The following is a 16,849-nucleotide window of genomic DNA, read 5'->3' on the forward strand; positions in this document are numbered from 1 at the left end:
TTTCTTTAAATTTTTTTTTTTAAATGTGCTTGAATTTTTTTTTTAAATTTTCATATTAATTTAAAATTTTCTAGAAAATAAATTGCCACATTTTTTCCAGAAAATATCAGACTTTTTTGGCAATAATTTATTCCTCCAATTTTATGTGTTTATTTTCCATCTGCAAAGCCCCTAAAACGCCTTCATACATAATGTCCCTTAATAACTTTATCTAAAAATGATAAAGAGCCCAATTAAATGAAGATGTAACAAATGCAATAAATCGTCAAAAAATACTCAAGCATATGCATGTTTTAGCAGTTTTTCACTTTGTACTTATAATAATTTAATTAATGTTCCACACAATTGCGGCGCCACGCCAGCTTTATTTGGCTGGACTGAAGTCCATAACTAAAACTATGTGGTACACTACTTTTATGCTGTCTTATGATATTGCAGCAGTAAGAGTTTGATATGTTGGGTGGATGCTAATAAAACAGGAAGCTCTGCAGCTTAACCCGGATGCAGGTCTGTTTATGTAACATTTGCCTGTTTTAGGGAGGGAAAGCAACATTTCTGCTCCCTTCAGCTGCGCGCTTTGCCCAGTCATGTCCCTTTTTTCCCCTTTTTCCAAGAAGGAGGGAGCCGAGTCACGTGGGTTAGTGACAGCGCTCGTACGGCGCTCTGATTGGATGAGCAGCTCCTGGCCCTGCCCCTATGATGGGCTGTCCCCCAGGTGACGTCACGACGATCAGCTGTTGGAGCTCCACAACAACAACAAAAGAAGTCGCAGTACAGGGACCCGACGAGGAAACGGGGCTGAAAAGACGATCAACCTCACTGTGACTCCCTATGTACAGCCCGTAAATTAAACATTTTTATATCTTATTTCTTCCGCGAAGAAAGCTCAAGTTTTTCTATTTTTCGAAAAGTAACGCATCTACCTCCGTTTTAAGGATTTTTTGTTTTATTTGTTTTTTTCAACCGTCGTTTACATCTCCTCCTCCTCCCGCTGCCGCAGGTGGGTTCTTTGTTTTCCTCCTGGTGAACATTAACGACTCTCTTGCTTTCTAATCCTCATGTTAATCATGTGTTCATGTGCATTTCACTAGATAGACGTCTCGTTTTATCAGCTAAGTAATTATAACTGACTTGTTAGCGCACGCATTTATGATTTTATTGCAAAGCGATCACAGTTCTGATCGGCATCTGAAGCTTGGTCTTTCTCCTTTTATGCTCAAAATGCTGTTTTTAATGTTTTTTTCATCTGATATATTCAAGTTTGGGTGCTGTGTTGTTCTGAAAAATATTTTTTTACATAATACAGAAGATGAAAAGTTTTTACCAGGCGGTTCAGCCCTGAGTGTAGAATTACAATCTCCTCCTCCTCCTCCTCTTCCTCTTGCTTAACCATGAATAAGCGTCCAACAGAGGCTGCTGCTGCTGCAGCTCCTCATTACCTCTGGGCCAGTTTATTTTCCCCCTGCAGACTGGTCGACAAATCACATTAGCAGGAGCTGGAAGCCGATTAGTTTTGCATCACACAAAAACATACCACATAAAAAATTTTATTCATCTTTATTTTTGATGAGCTTATTTAACAGAAAAATATGTTTTAATTGCCATCGGCCCTTATTTTGGCAAAATTATCTATTGATAATCTTTTTTTTTTTTTTTTTTTTTTTTTTTACAATTGAACATGTTCGTACAGAATGTAATACTAGTAATAGGAAAAAGGTAATATTTTATTTTCAGTTTGACTGTGTTGCAGCGCTCTAGAGGTTATAAACCCCTGTTTGTAACTAAAACATGCCTAATCTGTGTTTTATCCCCGCTATATCCCTGATTATGGGGCATCCATTGTGGTTCATTCCTAATCCCAGACAGACAGATTTGAACACCCTATATAGCCTCCATCTGTATATTATGAATTAATAAAGTCAGATGCAAGAAAGTCAACCAGAATATGGGTTAGTAGAACAGTTTATGAAAATTAATCAGTCAAAAGAAAATGGAGGGGGAGCTATCCTTGTATGATGTTTCCAGTCAGTTAGGTGCTATTCATGTTCGTGAATTTAGCATTAAAAGTAGCTGCTTTCAGGGAGGATGAGTGTAGGGGTGAAACAGGTGCAGGAGAGGATTATCAGCCTGCTGTTAAGGATGGCGACAGCTTTAAAACCTTTGTTTGTTCGCTGTTGCGGCCCACGTTCGATTTTCTTTTTTGTTTGATCAATGCTATGGGGGTCGCTGGGAAAAACGAGCACGTAGGGGACTGTTTGAACGCACCACAGCCGATCTGCATAACGGCGCCACGCTTTCAATTGCAGGAAGAAAAATCAGACATTTGGTGTTCAAAGTTCTAATTCGCATTATACAGCTCCGTTTCACCGTCACTTCTCTAAATAGATATGCCCTGCTTGTAAACTATTAAGATAACCCGATGATGCATTCATCTACACCTCGTATATTAGAGTGTTAATGTTCAAAACTACTTTCAATAGGTTTTATTGCTTACATTCATTTTATTAGCTAAAACTCCACTCTATTCTTTACAAATACATATTTCAAATGTAAATAAAAATATTTTTTGTTAATTACAACAGAGTTTTGATTGGTAGCTAATAGGGTAACAACTTGTCAACTTCAGCATCTTTTAAAAATATTGTTTTCAGTTAATAATAAAGTATATCTGACAGTAAGATGTCACAGGCAGCAGCACATGTGTGACTTAAATTATATCCCTGACTACGTCTGGTGATAACATACTAGAAGAGACAGACACTAATTTGACACTAATCCTTGCTAAGTTAAAAGAATGTTAATGACGGTAATTGCTGCTCAGACTGTGGAAATATCTGGACACACCTGAACAAAAGTATTCCTCTACAGTTCAGAGACTGATTTATAAAACGTGTACTATACATGTGAAAACCTCAAGTATTGAATTGTATATTTCAAAAAATCTTTATAAAACACAAAACCAAGGGTAATCAAATGCTTATTTTGTCTAGTTTTTCATGTTTTTCATAAGTTATGTAATATAAAGCTAGATTATTTTCCAGAAGTGTGTGATTTTAGCGCAGGTGCTTGCACAGGAATCACTGCTGTCAACATTCATGAGTTAGCAATTTAATTTATTTAGTTATTTACAGTGTTGATGTTGATGTAAACTTATTGATTCATCAAACACACCAATAAATTCATTTTTTTATTTATTTATTTTTTTTGCAATGATGTTACCCGTTTATACTTGGCTTTAGAGGCAGAAAAGATGAGAAATGCAACTCTGTTCAATGGATTTTTACACATTATTATTTCCTATCAAGAAGTTTGAAAGACATTTTTTCAACTAAAACTGCAAACTGAGACATTGGCATGGGTTAAAAGGGCAGGTGCAGTATTGTTCTGCTAAACCCTCCAACACTTTGCCAGCGGGTGTCGTTACCCCAGCAGCTGCAGCGGGACACAGCTACACTGATCACTTTTCATTTTGTCTACTTTCCTAATGTGAAGTCCAGAGCTCAGGCTGCCAGCCAGCTGTGTCTGCGTGTCCTCTGAGGACACTGCAGCTCTTTATGTCCCAGCCACGATAAAAGACGCAGACAGAGGAGCTCCTCTGTGTTTGCTTCCATCAGATATGTCCCAGCTGCTGCTCGCATCCATCTGCCCTGACAGCTCATATAAGTTGATGCGCTTTACGGCCTGATAAATGTCCATCCGCTGCTAAATATTAACCAGCCAGTTAATAGCGTCTTCATGTGGCTGTTTTTAGCTTCGTCCTTGCATATTTAAGCGCAATCAAAGGATGAATCTGGATGGATAAACCCAGCATTTATTAATGTTTGTAATTAGACAAGCAAAAAGTAAACACTGCTACCAGTTATGGAATATGAAATCTTTGCAGATCTGTATCTTATTCTTAGTTACAGAAGAATAAAACTCATCAGCAGAAGGTTTTGTGACGGGGAAAATGCTGACCGGCTCAGTGTATTTTAGAGACCCTGCTGTACTGAGTGTTTACAGAATATGGAGTATGTGCTTAGCTTGATAAGGTTACGGGTAACTTAATAATCACTTGGCGAGCTGTATAGAGTCTTTGCTTTCATAAGCCCCACCTGACCCATATTTTATGTGTGAACAAAAATCTCTCATTCTTTTCAAATAACCTCCTCCGTCTTTGTTCCTGTTCATGATTCTGCAGCAGATTTAGGTTAATCTGTTGTAACCTTTGACATAAAAAACACACACAAATACAAATAACAGTCACTAAAACAACAAATTTTGTCTTTTCTCAGGGCTCTTTCTTTACTTTTGCACTCGACGTTGAACGATGTCCAGCATGTCCCTGCTGGCCCTCAGGTGATCCCTGACCACACCCTATTGATGCACTTTAGCACCTTTCTGGAGCCTTCGACTCGCTGTGCCCCCTGCAGCTGATGACCAAAAGTACCACCCCAACCCCTTGCCGTCGCCCAGAGCCGCGCGCCTCCTCCCTGTGCTCCTCCTTCGGCCTTCAGGACGTCCCGGCATGTTCCAGAGGTTCGCCAGCACTCTGTTTGGAGACGACGGGAACGAGCCGAGTCGAGGCAGCCAGCCGGGAGGCGGCAAACAGGCAGAGGAGGAGGATGAAGAAGATTGGATCTTAGTGAACTACCTGGGTAAACCTGATGCACAGTTAAAAACATTTGGTAGGACACAGGTCAGAGGTTTGCATTCACTCGTAACTGGCATGACTATAACCAATTCTCAACTTTTAATGATGGATTTGAGCTCAAAAGTTGAGCCTAAAGTAGAGGTGCACTGATAAATTTGTCCCGATATCCTTAATTTTGGGTGATTGGCCAATACTTACATGAGCAACCAATATTATCTACCTCCACAAAGGTCTTAAAATCAGCCACTGACCTCTTTTCTCTGCCATGAGAGACGGCTGCCTGACAGACTACCAAATCACGGTTAATAGTCACCCCACTGTTGCCAACTTAGCAACTTAAGTTGCTATATTTTAGCAACTTAACTTAAAATCTTTTCAGGCGAAATAAAACTGCATCCGTTAAAATTGAAATTGGCAGGTGAGGCATTTTTGGATGTTTTCACACCGGATAGTCCGGTAAACTCGGTTTGATTAGGAAACAAAATTGTAATATTCGTTGCATTTTAATTGACATGGTTCATTTTCACGCTGCACTGTGTAAAACGATGAAAATACTTTGAAAACCTGTTCACTCCCTCACCTGTGGGGGTGCCATTGAAGGAAATGACTCAAAAACCTCTGAAGAAGAATCTCAGCGTGTAACTTCCCTTTTCACAAAAAATTACAACAAAAATGAAGTGGTGTCAGATTTTAGTTTTATACCCATTTAATAGGGTATAGTTGGGTTCAATTAGAAGCTGAATGCTTGCCTACCATATCTACTGGAAGTAAAATGAAACCATGGCATCCTACCATGGTTGATAGTGTATACTTCCTGTTATTTTTGCCAAATAAGTCAATTCATCCCTCACCTGACAAAATGTTTTCTCCTGAAAGCATTTGAGATAGTCTCTAACTAAAGCAGAGACTATCTTCCATGAGGTGTATGTATATATTTGAGCCTCTATATCATGTGCAGAAAATAGAAAACCAACAGTAAATTTATAGTCGTTCGTCTGAATTGGTTTATTTTATATTTATCAAAAAAAATTTCTTATGTAATCATCACCCTACCATGAAAAACATGCATCAATAAAAGCCCAATCAACTAAATTTATTCCCTTGAGTGTATGTAAACTTATGACCAGCACTTTAGATGACACATATATTTGATATAACAAAGATTGTGAACTTTTTAAAGTTATGTTTTAAATATGTCAATATGTGTGGTGAGAAAATGGCTTAAAATTTAAAAAACATGTCAAAATCAGCAAAATAAAAACCGAGGGGTTGTGTGGAACAGTTCTTTTTAATGTGCAGAAAGACGATCTGACACGGAGCTGCAGGCTGGAGATAAACATACTGCTTAACTTCAGCATTTTGTAATGGCAAGGAGAAGTCCGGCCAAGTTTCCAGAGCAGTCTGAGACCAAAACAGATCCCAGTCAAAACAGACAAGTCAGGCAGAGAGAAGTTCACAAAGTCACCCAACCTTTATACGGCAACGCGACGCGCTGCTGTTACTCCCAAATGGATCTGAGTGGGTTCTACCTCAGCTCTCCGTTCACCCACGACTTGACCAGGCTCCAATTCTGCAGCCGTGTGAATATTTGAGGCAGGCTGGGGGGGTGGGTGATGGAGGATATCTGGCATCAGGTGGTTAATGGAGAAGTCGACCTGTAAACGGGCCAAACAAAAGCATCCAAGGAACTAAAGGAGGTAAAAATAGATCCTGGTTGTCTAATTTTCAAGCCAGTGAAGGTGAGAAAGTTTGGTTTCTGGCTCCCTTCCACAGTTTTGTAGGTTTAAGGTTAAAGTTTTTCAGGACTTTTTGTGACCCATATGAATTAGTTGAACTTTTTTGCATTTTGTAACATTAAAAAACACAAACTTTAGGTTGTGTTCTTTTATTTGAATTTTCTGTTCTAGAACAGCAAGATATAGCAGCTAGTTTTCAGTAAATAATTCCTTAATATTGATTTATAAAGGTACTGGTACTGCTAATCTAATAGTGGAACTTGTAATTTTTTGCCAATATTAAGAAATCATTTACTTAAAACAAACTCCTATATCTTGCTGAAAAGTTACTTTTATAAAGAGCATAAAGAGTGTTAATGCATAGCTTTGATCTAAATAGATCTAAAAAAAATTTCTGTTGTGGAATGTCAATGCCATTTTTTCATAAATAAGCTGCTATATTTAAAAACATTACTTGATTCTTTATCATTTTCAGCCAAAGATCCATTTGTGGCTCCAGAGCTGCAGGTTTCAGACCTATTTGCTAAGCCAACATAAAGTAGTGAATAATTATAAAGATGAAATGAAATCTTGCGTGATTTTCAACATTTTTAACACATAAAATCTGCAACGTGTGGCATGCATTTGCATTTAGCCACTTTCACTGTGATACCCCTAAGAAAATCCAGTGTGACCAGTTGCCTTCAGAAATCACCTAATTATAAAAAAACTAAAACTATAACTGAACATCGTCCTGCCCTAAACACACATTCAGTTCAATTCAATTCAAAACTACTTTAATGATCTGAAAGGGAAATTAAACGTTGCTGCAACGTGTTTAAATAAAGAGTTATTGTAGATGGTGTGGCTGTTGAGGCCGCATAAAACTGGAACCTCCAGAAGCAGAAAGTGTGCTAGAAAGATCTAGTCAAAGTCCAGGCCTAAATGCAACTGAGGATCTATGGCAAGATTTGAAATTTGCTGGTCATAGACATTTGTTTATCTGTTTGAAAGAAATCCAGAAAACCATCCATCATTTCCTTTCACTTCACAGCTACGCATTACTTTGTGTTGGAACTATCACACACACCACCACTAAAGTACACTAAATGACAAATGATGCTTTTGGATGGCACTGTGCATGACTCAAGTTGTTTTAAAAAAAAACACAGGACTAGCTAAGCATGAAAGTACTAACTGTAGATGTCTGAAAATGCAGTATTATAGCTTTTGTTTCCAGTGCATAATTCAGAGACTCAGAGTTTCACATTGTGTTCCAGTGAAGTTAGTGCTTTGCCCCATAAAAACCTGCAGACTCTGAGCATCGTTTTGCTTGTTTGTGGAGGAGGAGGATTGGACGGGTCAGCGAGTTAATTTGAGCCTCGTTAACCCAGCACACATAAAGCCTCTGCTAGATGGATTCAGAAGGAGAATGTTAAAACGTTGAGCTGTTGTGATATCTGTGCATCAGCTCTCAGACTCTGAGTCAGCACGCTGGAACTTCTCTGTTCTGTTGTGGATAAACAAGAATGACTTTGTGAACTTTTACGAGTGGCGTTCGCGTCACGTGTGGAAATGAGCTGCAGACACTCCCAAACGTTTTGCATTGAGATGCATGCACAATAACAGCCCAGAGATCACAATGGAGATGTCTTAAAGTTGATGGTGCATGCATGTTTGATGTGCACGCCGAGGTGTCGGGTGAAAATCAAATATGTTTTGTTATTTACAATCTTTACTGAGCGCTGGTGAAAATAGTCTCTCCATAAACAGAACCAGACCCAAACCGGGACATCTGCTTCATCAACAGTTATTTTTAACACCCAGCCTGCTTGCATTAGATCATGTTTCCACCTCAGAACTTCCTGATTCTTGGTCAATTATTAAAAGCTGAAGTGGGGTGAAAACAAGGCCGATCCCCCCTTGATCTGTAGCTTTCAGCAAGCTTCGACTTTTGCACAGCTAGACACCTTGCAGTGCAGGATGTCGGTGCGTTTGCGGGTGATTTAAGAGCACAAGAATGCTCAGTGTGTTATTTTGGCAGCACTTTGTGGAGGAAACGTGGATCAGGCGGTTTGGAGCAGATATGAAACCTGCTCCCAGACTCTCAGACGGGTTTAGCAGGTCTTAGTTGTGTTTGCTCTCAAACAGAAACACGTTCAGGTTGTGGTTTATGTTGCAGGGAGGAGATGTTGGTCTGCTGGCCTGACTGTGACTCTCAAAATGATTGTTTACATGTGGAGATGGTTCGGCTGCTGCATAGACGGCGTGCAGCGCCACCTGCTGGAGGGCTGGTGTAGTGTCAAACCACAGAATCAAAAGTACTTCTGGGCCAAGAAATGATAATAATTAAGAAATACTTAAACGCAAATAAAATAGTCCAATTTTATTTTACTTTTGGTTGGAAAGGGGTGTTATTTGCTGTAGATCTAAAACTTGAAAAGGATTTTTCACTTTTGCTGAATTAAAAGAAAGACATCTAGTTTTTTTTCTTCTTTTTTGGGCTCAGTTGGACAAATTTATTCTAAGTATAAGAACAGGACTTTGGGTCACTTTCTTTCAAAATGCTTGAATTTAGCCAAGTTTAATAAATTAAATAAAAGCTGATCTAGTGCTGCAAAGTCTGCTTTTCATAAAAAGTCTCCCGATAAACCTGGTGCTACTTATTATAAAAGCTTGGTTTTAAAAAGATAAATAGTTTGTGCTGTACTTAACATTGTAAAAAAAAATTAGAAATTATAAGTTTACCCTGATTACAAATAAAAGGTTTCCATCAGCATCGACCACCGGTGCTGGATGGGTCACGTTTGTATCATTCTTGATTTGCAGTTGGGGAAAACACAAAATCAATCCAAGGGTCACAAATGGTCCCTGAGCTGCACTTTGGACGCCTCTGATTTAGAACATGCCAAAGAGCTCTTTGGACAAATATGACAGAACACAATATTAATGAAAATTGTGCTTCAAACGCCATTACAAAACCACACTTAGTTATTATTATCATTATTATTAAAGCAGATATTTTCATTAGAAATTAAAAAAAGCATGAGCAGGAATTATGTTTTTTCTTCAGATTTTACTGAACTAATGTGTGAAATAATTACATTTCCTCTGCAGCTGAAGCTTGCTCTAGTCATTGTGGTGACGGCCTCTCTGACTCCACCATCATCCCTCATGAAGAAGAGGAGGAGGAGGAAGAGGAAGACCTGGTGATGATCCCTTCTCCGATGGCCAGCCCCGCTGTCCGCTTCCCCTCCTGCACCTCCCTCAACTCCACGGCCGACGGCGGTGCGGAGGACGATGAAGATGGGGACGAGGAGGAGGAGGAGGAGGAAGGCGGGTTCCTGCGTCTGGATGCCTGCTCTCTGGAGGAGAGCTGGTTCGTGACTCCTCCCCCCTGCTTCACCGGCCATGGCGGTCAGCCGGTTCTCCTGGAGACCAGCCCGCTGGAGAACCTGCTGATCGAACACCCGAGCATGTCCGTCTACGCCCACCACAGCCCGCCGCGACTGGCCCGAGACCCAATACCACACCACACGCTCGACCGGGAAATGGACTTCCTGTCTGGAAATACGTCTGCAAACCAAACGCCTGCAGGTGGAAAAGAGAAGGCAAGACCCACACTTGAAGGACCTCGACATAGGTATGAATGTTTTTTATGATCTCTGATGTAACAGAAATATGTCTTAATGAATAAACAAGCATGTATGTCCATTGAATTTATCTGGATTTTCTGACCAAAGCCAGTCGCTGATAGTCACTATCCTGTGACCTTTAGATGTTTTTTACCGAGCCTCTCCAGAACCTGATAACATGCCGAGGAGGCATCTAAAGTAGGGCTGAGACGATAAATTGGATTAATCGAATATATATATTTTCTTTATTTAACCAGGTAAACCCCACTGAGATCTAGATCTCATTTTCAAGAGGGACCTGGGCAAAAAGAATATAACTAATTTAATAATGATTAATTGTTAACTGGATGCTAACAAAGACAATTTACTGAAAGAACATATTTAGAGCAGTAATTAAGAAAAAATCTGAATAAAAATATGTAAATTTTGCATTTGAGATAAAAAAAAAAAAAACCTTCTTTGTCTGTAAATATGTTCCACTCAAAACTCCTCAAATTGCATAATTTTAGCTTCCCTGGTTCAATTTATGTTTAAAAGATTTCCTATTTTGCATCCCATTATTAATTGGATAATCTAAAAATTAACCAGCAGATCAGCCCTAGATACTGATATGAAGTCAATCAGAAATATCTGAGCTTGTTGAGATTAGAAGTATTTTTTAGGTGCAGATTCATCCTTTGCTACAAATGATCAAGTGTTCACTAAAGGAGTGCTGTTATTGTATTTTAGGCTATAAAATAATAATTTTCTTTATTTAAAATAATAAAAAAAATAATGCTTTCTAAAGATAAGGACTTGCAAAGTCTTTTCATAATTTTGTCAAATTATAATGTTTAGAAATATAAGACATGATGGTGTCATTCAGGTAATAATTTATATTTTAGCTAAGATTAAGAAAGTGATGAACTGTTCTCATCTGTTCTATGTCATTGTCATTTCTGCCTCCTACAGACCAGAGGTGGTGCAGCGCCGCTCCACCCTGCACTCTACCTGCTACGCTGCAGCGCTCACCACCAAACCCGGACTCCTGCAGCAGCGGCCGGGTAACGTCACCCAACGCACCCAGCTGCTGTCCCGCAAGGCCCTGCGACGCCTCAACCTGCTGCGCCCCGCGAAGCCCGGCACCCTCCACTTCCATCTGCACCAGCCCACCCAGAGGCACCTCAACTTCTGATGGAGTCCAGCAGCATCACAGTTAGTCAGGATGGAAATGTCAACACCGGCCAATCTCCCACAAACTCACACTTCTTTTTCATTGTTATAATTCAGAAACGAACACCAGCAAGCAGCCAGTTACATCATCAGTCCTGGTTGATCCTTTTGAAAACCTTACTGGACAGGGAAATGGGGAAAGTAGCTGGCTTTTTTTTTACTCTAAACACTTTCCCTCCTTTCATTCTCGCCCCTTCTCTTTATGTATTCTTTCTGAAAAGAAGAGAAAGGGATGCAGAAAAAGCTCATCATGTACCCCTTTACCATTTCTGACTACTTTATATCCAATCACAGAGAGAAAGAGGTGTCAAAATGACTCCCTTTCCTTCTCACTTTCTATTGTTTTGTTCAGTATGGGCAACTTAATGTGTAGAAACAATGCTGTAGGTCACTTTATTCAGAGGCAGGTTCACAGCGTGGCAGGATGGTCCAGTGGTGTTATTTCAGGGACTCACAACATGATGGTTTGGTTGCCTGCAAACTTACAGGTAACTTTGTCAAGGCAGCAGGAGACATTGCAGATCCTAAATCACTTGAATATGTACAGTCCAGCAGGACTGTGCTTCAGTTTAATCATTGCAGTACTGTTCGGATGAGGCTTCAAACAGTTTGGGTACAAATCCTTAAAGGGGCATTTCCGTTCTTTTCATCCACACTATTATAATTAATCAGCAACATGTTCTTGTTTACTTTAGCTAATCTTTTACAAGGAGCCAGGAGGCTTTTAATTTTTGAAATGTTAAAACAATTTGAGCTCATATTTGATATTTTTGTGAAGTGCAATACTAAATTACTGAGTCTTTAAATATTTACTTTATAATTAGCTTTCATGTGTGTAGAGATGCAGTAGTTTGAATTTTGTGGCCGATTTCTGGGTTTTGTAAAATGTCAAACTGCGGACACCAACTACTCTTCAAAAACAACGATCATTTATCTTAGTTGATATTAGGTGATCTGGAGAGCTTTAATTGAATCCCTTCAGCTAACCACCATTGATTCGTTGCGTCAGCCTATCACATCTTGTCTTTGACTCAATTCTTTTATTTTGGTAAGCTTCATTCAACTGAAAGTTTACAAAACTAAAAGTAAATAAACGCTTTAGATTTTATCCAGAAATTTTTTTTTTCAGAGAAGTTAAATAGGCTAAGCGTTATTCAAAGTTAGTAAAGAAAATACTAGCTCTGCTGTTAGCGGATCAGGGGAAGTGTGCCCTCCACTAATGTTTACATTTAAAACTGTTTTTGACATTTTGTAATAACGATGAGCATTGTTAGCTAAAACCGCTATATCCGTTTGTATTCCCTGAAGAATGTAACTCAGAGATTTCAATCATTTTCAAAGCCGACATGCAGGTATTATCAGTTAGCATGTTAAACATGACTTACATGGTATCTTCTTCAGGTCTTGCTCTCTCTTACGCCCTGAATGCACCACATGTATTTGTCAATTGGCATTGATGCTTTTCAACATGACTCGAGCATGTCGCAGAAAATCGCGTTTCTTTTCAAATGTCTTCTTACATCAGTAACTCACTCAGCTTTTTTACTCAGTAACAACATCCAGTCTGAAGAGTGTTATCATCAGACACCTCACTGATTGGAAAAAGTATTGGATTTTTGAGTTTCTGGCCAGTTTCTTGTCAGTCTAGGGATAGTCAAGCTAAAAATTTGTGGATTTTGGTCCACAACTGATTTCTTGGTGCATCTCCGGTTTAAGATATTGTGTGCAGGACTTCTCTATGGAGGCTTTAACATTATTTCTTTTCTTGCTGGATTAAAAAAAAATCTACAGGACTTTTACTGTTTTCTTCTCATTAAACAGACCTAAAGTAAATCCAGACATTAGGATGTTACATTACACATCACCCTGTGAAACTGTAGACTGTTGTAACTGAAAATAGAGAAACAAAACTGAGAGTTTTAACAAAATTATCCTGAAGCACACCTCTGGACTATCGCCTCTTTCTTTTCTTTTTTTTTCTTAGACATGATCAACATTTATACTTGATCTCAGGTTTTCTTTGTGTTCTCATTTCCTCGTTACAAACACACTCAATAGTGTTTCAATGCAAGTAATTTAACTGACTTAAAGAGCCTTTCTAGGGGAATTTGTCTCTTATATTTACTGCCTTTTTAAAATCTTTAGCACCACTATTTTCGCTCAGTTCAGGACTTCCTGCTGTGTCAACCGAACCTGCTTCTGACTTTCAGTTCAGTGCTTTTCACCATATTGTTTTTGGAAGAAAAAAATAAATACAAGTAGTTAAAATGACTGGGTTCAATATCACTAAATGCCTTGTTTTAATGGTAGCTTTGAGATGAATGGAAATGTAAAAAAACAACAACATGTATGTAAAAAATATATATATATATACTTCCAAATTAGAAAAAAAAAAGCAAATTACATATCAGTATGAAGTTGTACGCATCGATGGATTCTTGCTTTGGTATGTTTGGTAATGAGTGTGCTGTTTGTTGCATGGTTGTAATGTTAGTATCACGATGTTGGAAAAAATTAGAAAAGATAATGGAAAGGACTTGTTTTTCTTCTTGTTTGTTCTGATATAAATCTGCAGTCCACTTCTCAGGGTCACAACCAATCACCTTTTACACTTTAGGAAAATGCAGATTTACTTGACGGATGATGATACTATTTCCCGCCTCTGAATTGCGTGTGAGAAATAATTACCTGATAGATTAGTATCTCTAAAGCTTCTTTCAGTCCCGGGTTTGTGAAAACAAACTATCGCCCACGTTTGGGAATCTATCAAGACACGGACAAACTGTCTTTTCAGAGCTGTTAATATTTTTATTTTTATTTTTTGCTCAAGTGTACCTGACTTGGTTTTAGAAATGTACTTTATGTTTGTTCAACTGTTCTAATTTCTATGCTATAATAGTTACATTTTGTTCAGCTGATATTTAAACCAAAAGAAAGTAGCGGCAATCTGTAATCTTTCACTTCTGTTTAATACTTATGTTCTGTTTTTGCGTTATTGAAATGTTTGTTAAATGCTTTTGGATAAAATAGCAGACAGTTTTATGTTTTAATGTGTCGCTGTAAGCAAAGCTGAAACCAGAATGAGCTCCCGCACTGCAGAAAGAAACAGTTATTATACAAACAAAACATATGGAAGGCTCTTACGGCCAAAAACTGTAAGTTAATGTTCTTTTTTTCTCTTAACATGTCAGAATCTCCATGTTTAAAGTTTTATAAAAATGTGTTTTGTTCTTATTCAACTAAATTGACAATGTAGTTGAACTTTGCGTCTTATAAGTTTTACACACCATTGTTTTTTTTGCATTTTCTGGAAAAATCTTGATGCAGATCAATGCCTTTTATGTAACAATTTTAAAAATGTACTTAAAACATTTTTTGCCATCGACTTGTTCAGATAGAGTATGTTTCATTTTTAAAAGATTTTAATCTGAGCAAACTCAGAATACTTTTTGCAGTGTGGTGAAGGATCTCTGATTGTTTTTGATAGGACTGTAGCTATGTTTGTTGAGTGTCTCAATGTTTGCTGTACATAATACAATGGTGGACTTTGACTGTAGCCTCTGTAAGCTTGTCTTTTAGATCTACGCTATCTAACTCTTGACTTTTCAACCTTTGTGTTCACTTTTGGTGTTATTTTGTGTTACTGCGATATTTTTGAAGAAGACAACGTTTAAAGAAAGAAGGGTTTGGAGTCGACGTTTGAGGCTCCACCTGCTGGCAGAAACCTGAAATGTTTTATCTGCGTTAAAATCTTTGAGCTCAACTCATCTTTTATTACCAACTAACAGGGATTTCTAGTATTTTTGTTCAATGCCTTGAAATTTGTAGATCACGTGCCTTCCATGTTGAAATGTTGTAATGACAATGCATCGATGAAGAACTTGAACTTTTTTTTTTGTTAATGTTCTGATTGGACATAATGGATAAAAACACAGACATCAGAAACAAACTATGCATCACTTTGAAGAGGCTCCAGCTCTCGCTGCCACCATCCGCCCAACCTGAGTACAACTTTGACAGAATGACAATGTAGCAAATCCTTTTTTTTCTCTCCTTTTTATTTTAAGTGTGAAAAATATCTTGTGGCATTTTCATTTTTCACCGAGTGTTAGATATGTTTGTTTTTATGTAGTTTACTGGAATAATACAGCACTTTGCCAAAAAGAAAAAAAAAATTGTAGAAATTTTAGGAGCTAATGTTTTATTTATCGATATAACTGTCATCCTTCTTCGTATTTTGGATGTATAACAGATCAATTCACTCTGTTCTGATGTCAGAAACAAAAAAAAAAGCTGATAAAAAGTGGGGTCATCTGTTTTTGAACTGTAATAGTTAATACATGTGATCTCTCATTAGCCGACAATAAATGTTTCCATAAACAAATGTTTGTCTGTGTGATCCTTTTTTACTCCAGTAGCATGTATGACATTGTCATACATACTAGCTTCATTGCAAGAGTTCTGCCGGAGATCCTTCCTGCCCACACAATCACCACTCACAACGACACTTTGAAGATACTTGGATGATATGAGTTACTACAACATTTCATTTTTCTTAGCAATAAAGTATTTCTGAATTGAGTTGAATAAGAGAAATAAGTTATGTTACTGTTGAATATCATGAGCAACAATAACTCTTTGAAGAAACTTGGATGAGATGAGTTATGACAACATTTCATTTCCCTATGGGACAAGTTTTTTCTAAGTATTTTTAACAGAATTGAATTTGAAATGTTTGGTGTACTGTTGTTAGGTTTTTTCTAGGCCTCCTAATGTCAAAATGTGAACATCAGGATCAGGAGGACTGCTTAAATATCAGTTTCTGACATACAGTACAGACCAAATGTTTGGACACACCTTTTAATTCAATGAGTTTCCTTTGTTTTCATGACTATTGACATTGTAGATTCACACTGAAGGCATCAAAACTATGAATAACACATGTGGAAATATGCACTAAACAAAAAAGTGTAAAACAACTGAAGATACCCCTTATATTCTAGTTTCTTCAAAGTAGCAACCTTTTGCTGTGATTACTGCTTTGCACACACTCTGCATTTTCTTGATGAGCTTCAAGAGGTCGTCACCTGAAATGGTTTTCACTTCATAGGTGTGCCCTGTCAGGTTAATAAGTGGAATTTCTTGCCTTATAAATAGTCATGAAAATAAAGAAAACCCATTGAATTAGAAAGGTGTGTCCAAACTTTTGGTCTGTACTGTATATACAAACACATAGTTGGGTAATAACTAGTAACATTTACATGAGGAATCTTTTGGAAGATATACTTTTAGGAATATTTTTACTACAATATACCTGTTACTTTTGATTGAGTATTTGTATTATGGAGTATTGTTACTCTTACTTGGATAACATTTCTGGATGCTCTACGCAACCCGACCCCGGATATGAATGAAAAACAAGTTTGTTTTAAACAAAAAAATCACCAAACACAGACACCTGTAGTTTTGTTTTATAAGGTTTTTTCATTAAAGGAAATTGATTTAAGAAAATGTTTCTTTTGTCAAATTTTGTTATTTTGTAATTATGTCATTTATATGAATCATTTTCATTCCGGTATTTAAAATACCAAAATTTACACATAACTATATTTTTGGTTTGTTTGATGATTAAGTGATTGATATTTTTGATCAGT

At 37.8% G+C, this 16,849-nt stretch overlaps 1 protein-coding gene across 1 annotated transcript; it reads left to right on the top strand.

Moving 5' to 3' along the window:
• The first annotated feature begins 604 nt into the window (after nt 1–604).
• tp53inp1 (tumor protein p53 inducible nuclear protein 1) lies at nt 605–15,579 on the top strand. Its single transcript, XM_005801862.2, has 4 exons — nt 605–1,000; nt 4,275–4,637; nt 9,466–9,991; nt 10,935–15,579. The coding sequence occupies exons 2-4, from the start codon at nt 4,508–4,510 to the stop codon at nt 11,155–11,157; spliced, it is 879 nt and encodes a 292-aa protein (XP_005801919.1). The 5' UTR covers nt 605–1,000; nt 4,275–4,507; the 3' UTR covers nt 11,158–15,579.
• Nucleotides 15,580–16,849: the final 1,270 nt, after the last annotated feature.

The sequence above is a fragment of the Xiphophorus maculatus genome, chromosome 3 (assembly GCF_002775205.1).
Source record: "Xiphophorus maculatus strain JP 163 A chromosome 3, X_maculatus-5.0-male, whole genome shotgun sequence".
NCBI classification, from domain to species: Eukaryota; Metazoa; Chordata; class Actinopteri; order Cyprinodontiformes; family Poeciliidae; genus Xiphophorus; species Xiphophorus maculatus.

What these genes read in the sequence shown, in the direction of transcription:
- tp53inp1 (XM_005801862.2), top strand. Translation starts at nt 4,508, where the DNA reads ATGTTCCAGAGGTTCGCCAGCACTCTGTTTGGAGACGACGGGAACGAG. An exon ending in GATCTTAGTGAACTACCTGG is followed by an intron (nt 4,638 to 9,465) that starts GTAAACCTGATG and finishes TTTCCTCTGCAG; the next exon opens with CTGAAGCTTGCTCTAGTCAT. An exon ending in CTTGAAGGACCTCGACATAG is followed by an intron (nt 9,992 to 10,934) that starts GTATGAATGTTT and finishes TGCCTCCTACAG; the next exon opens with ACCAGAGGTGGTGCAGCGCC.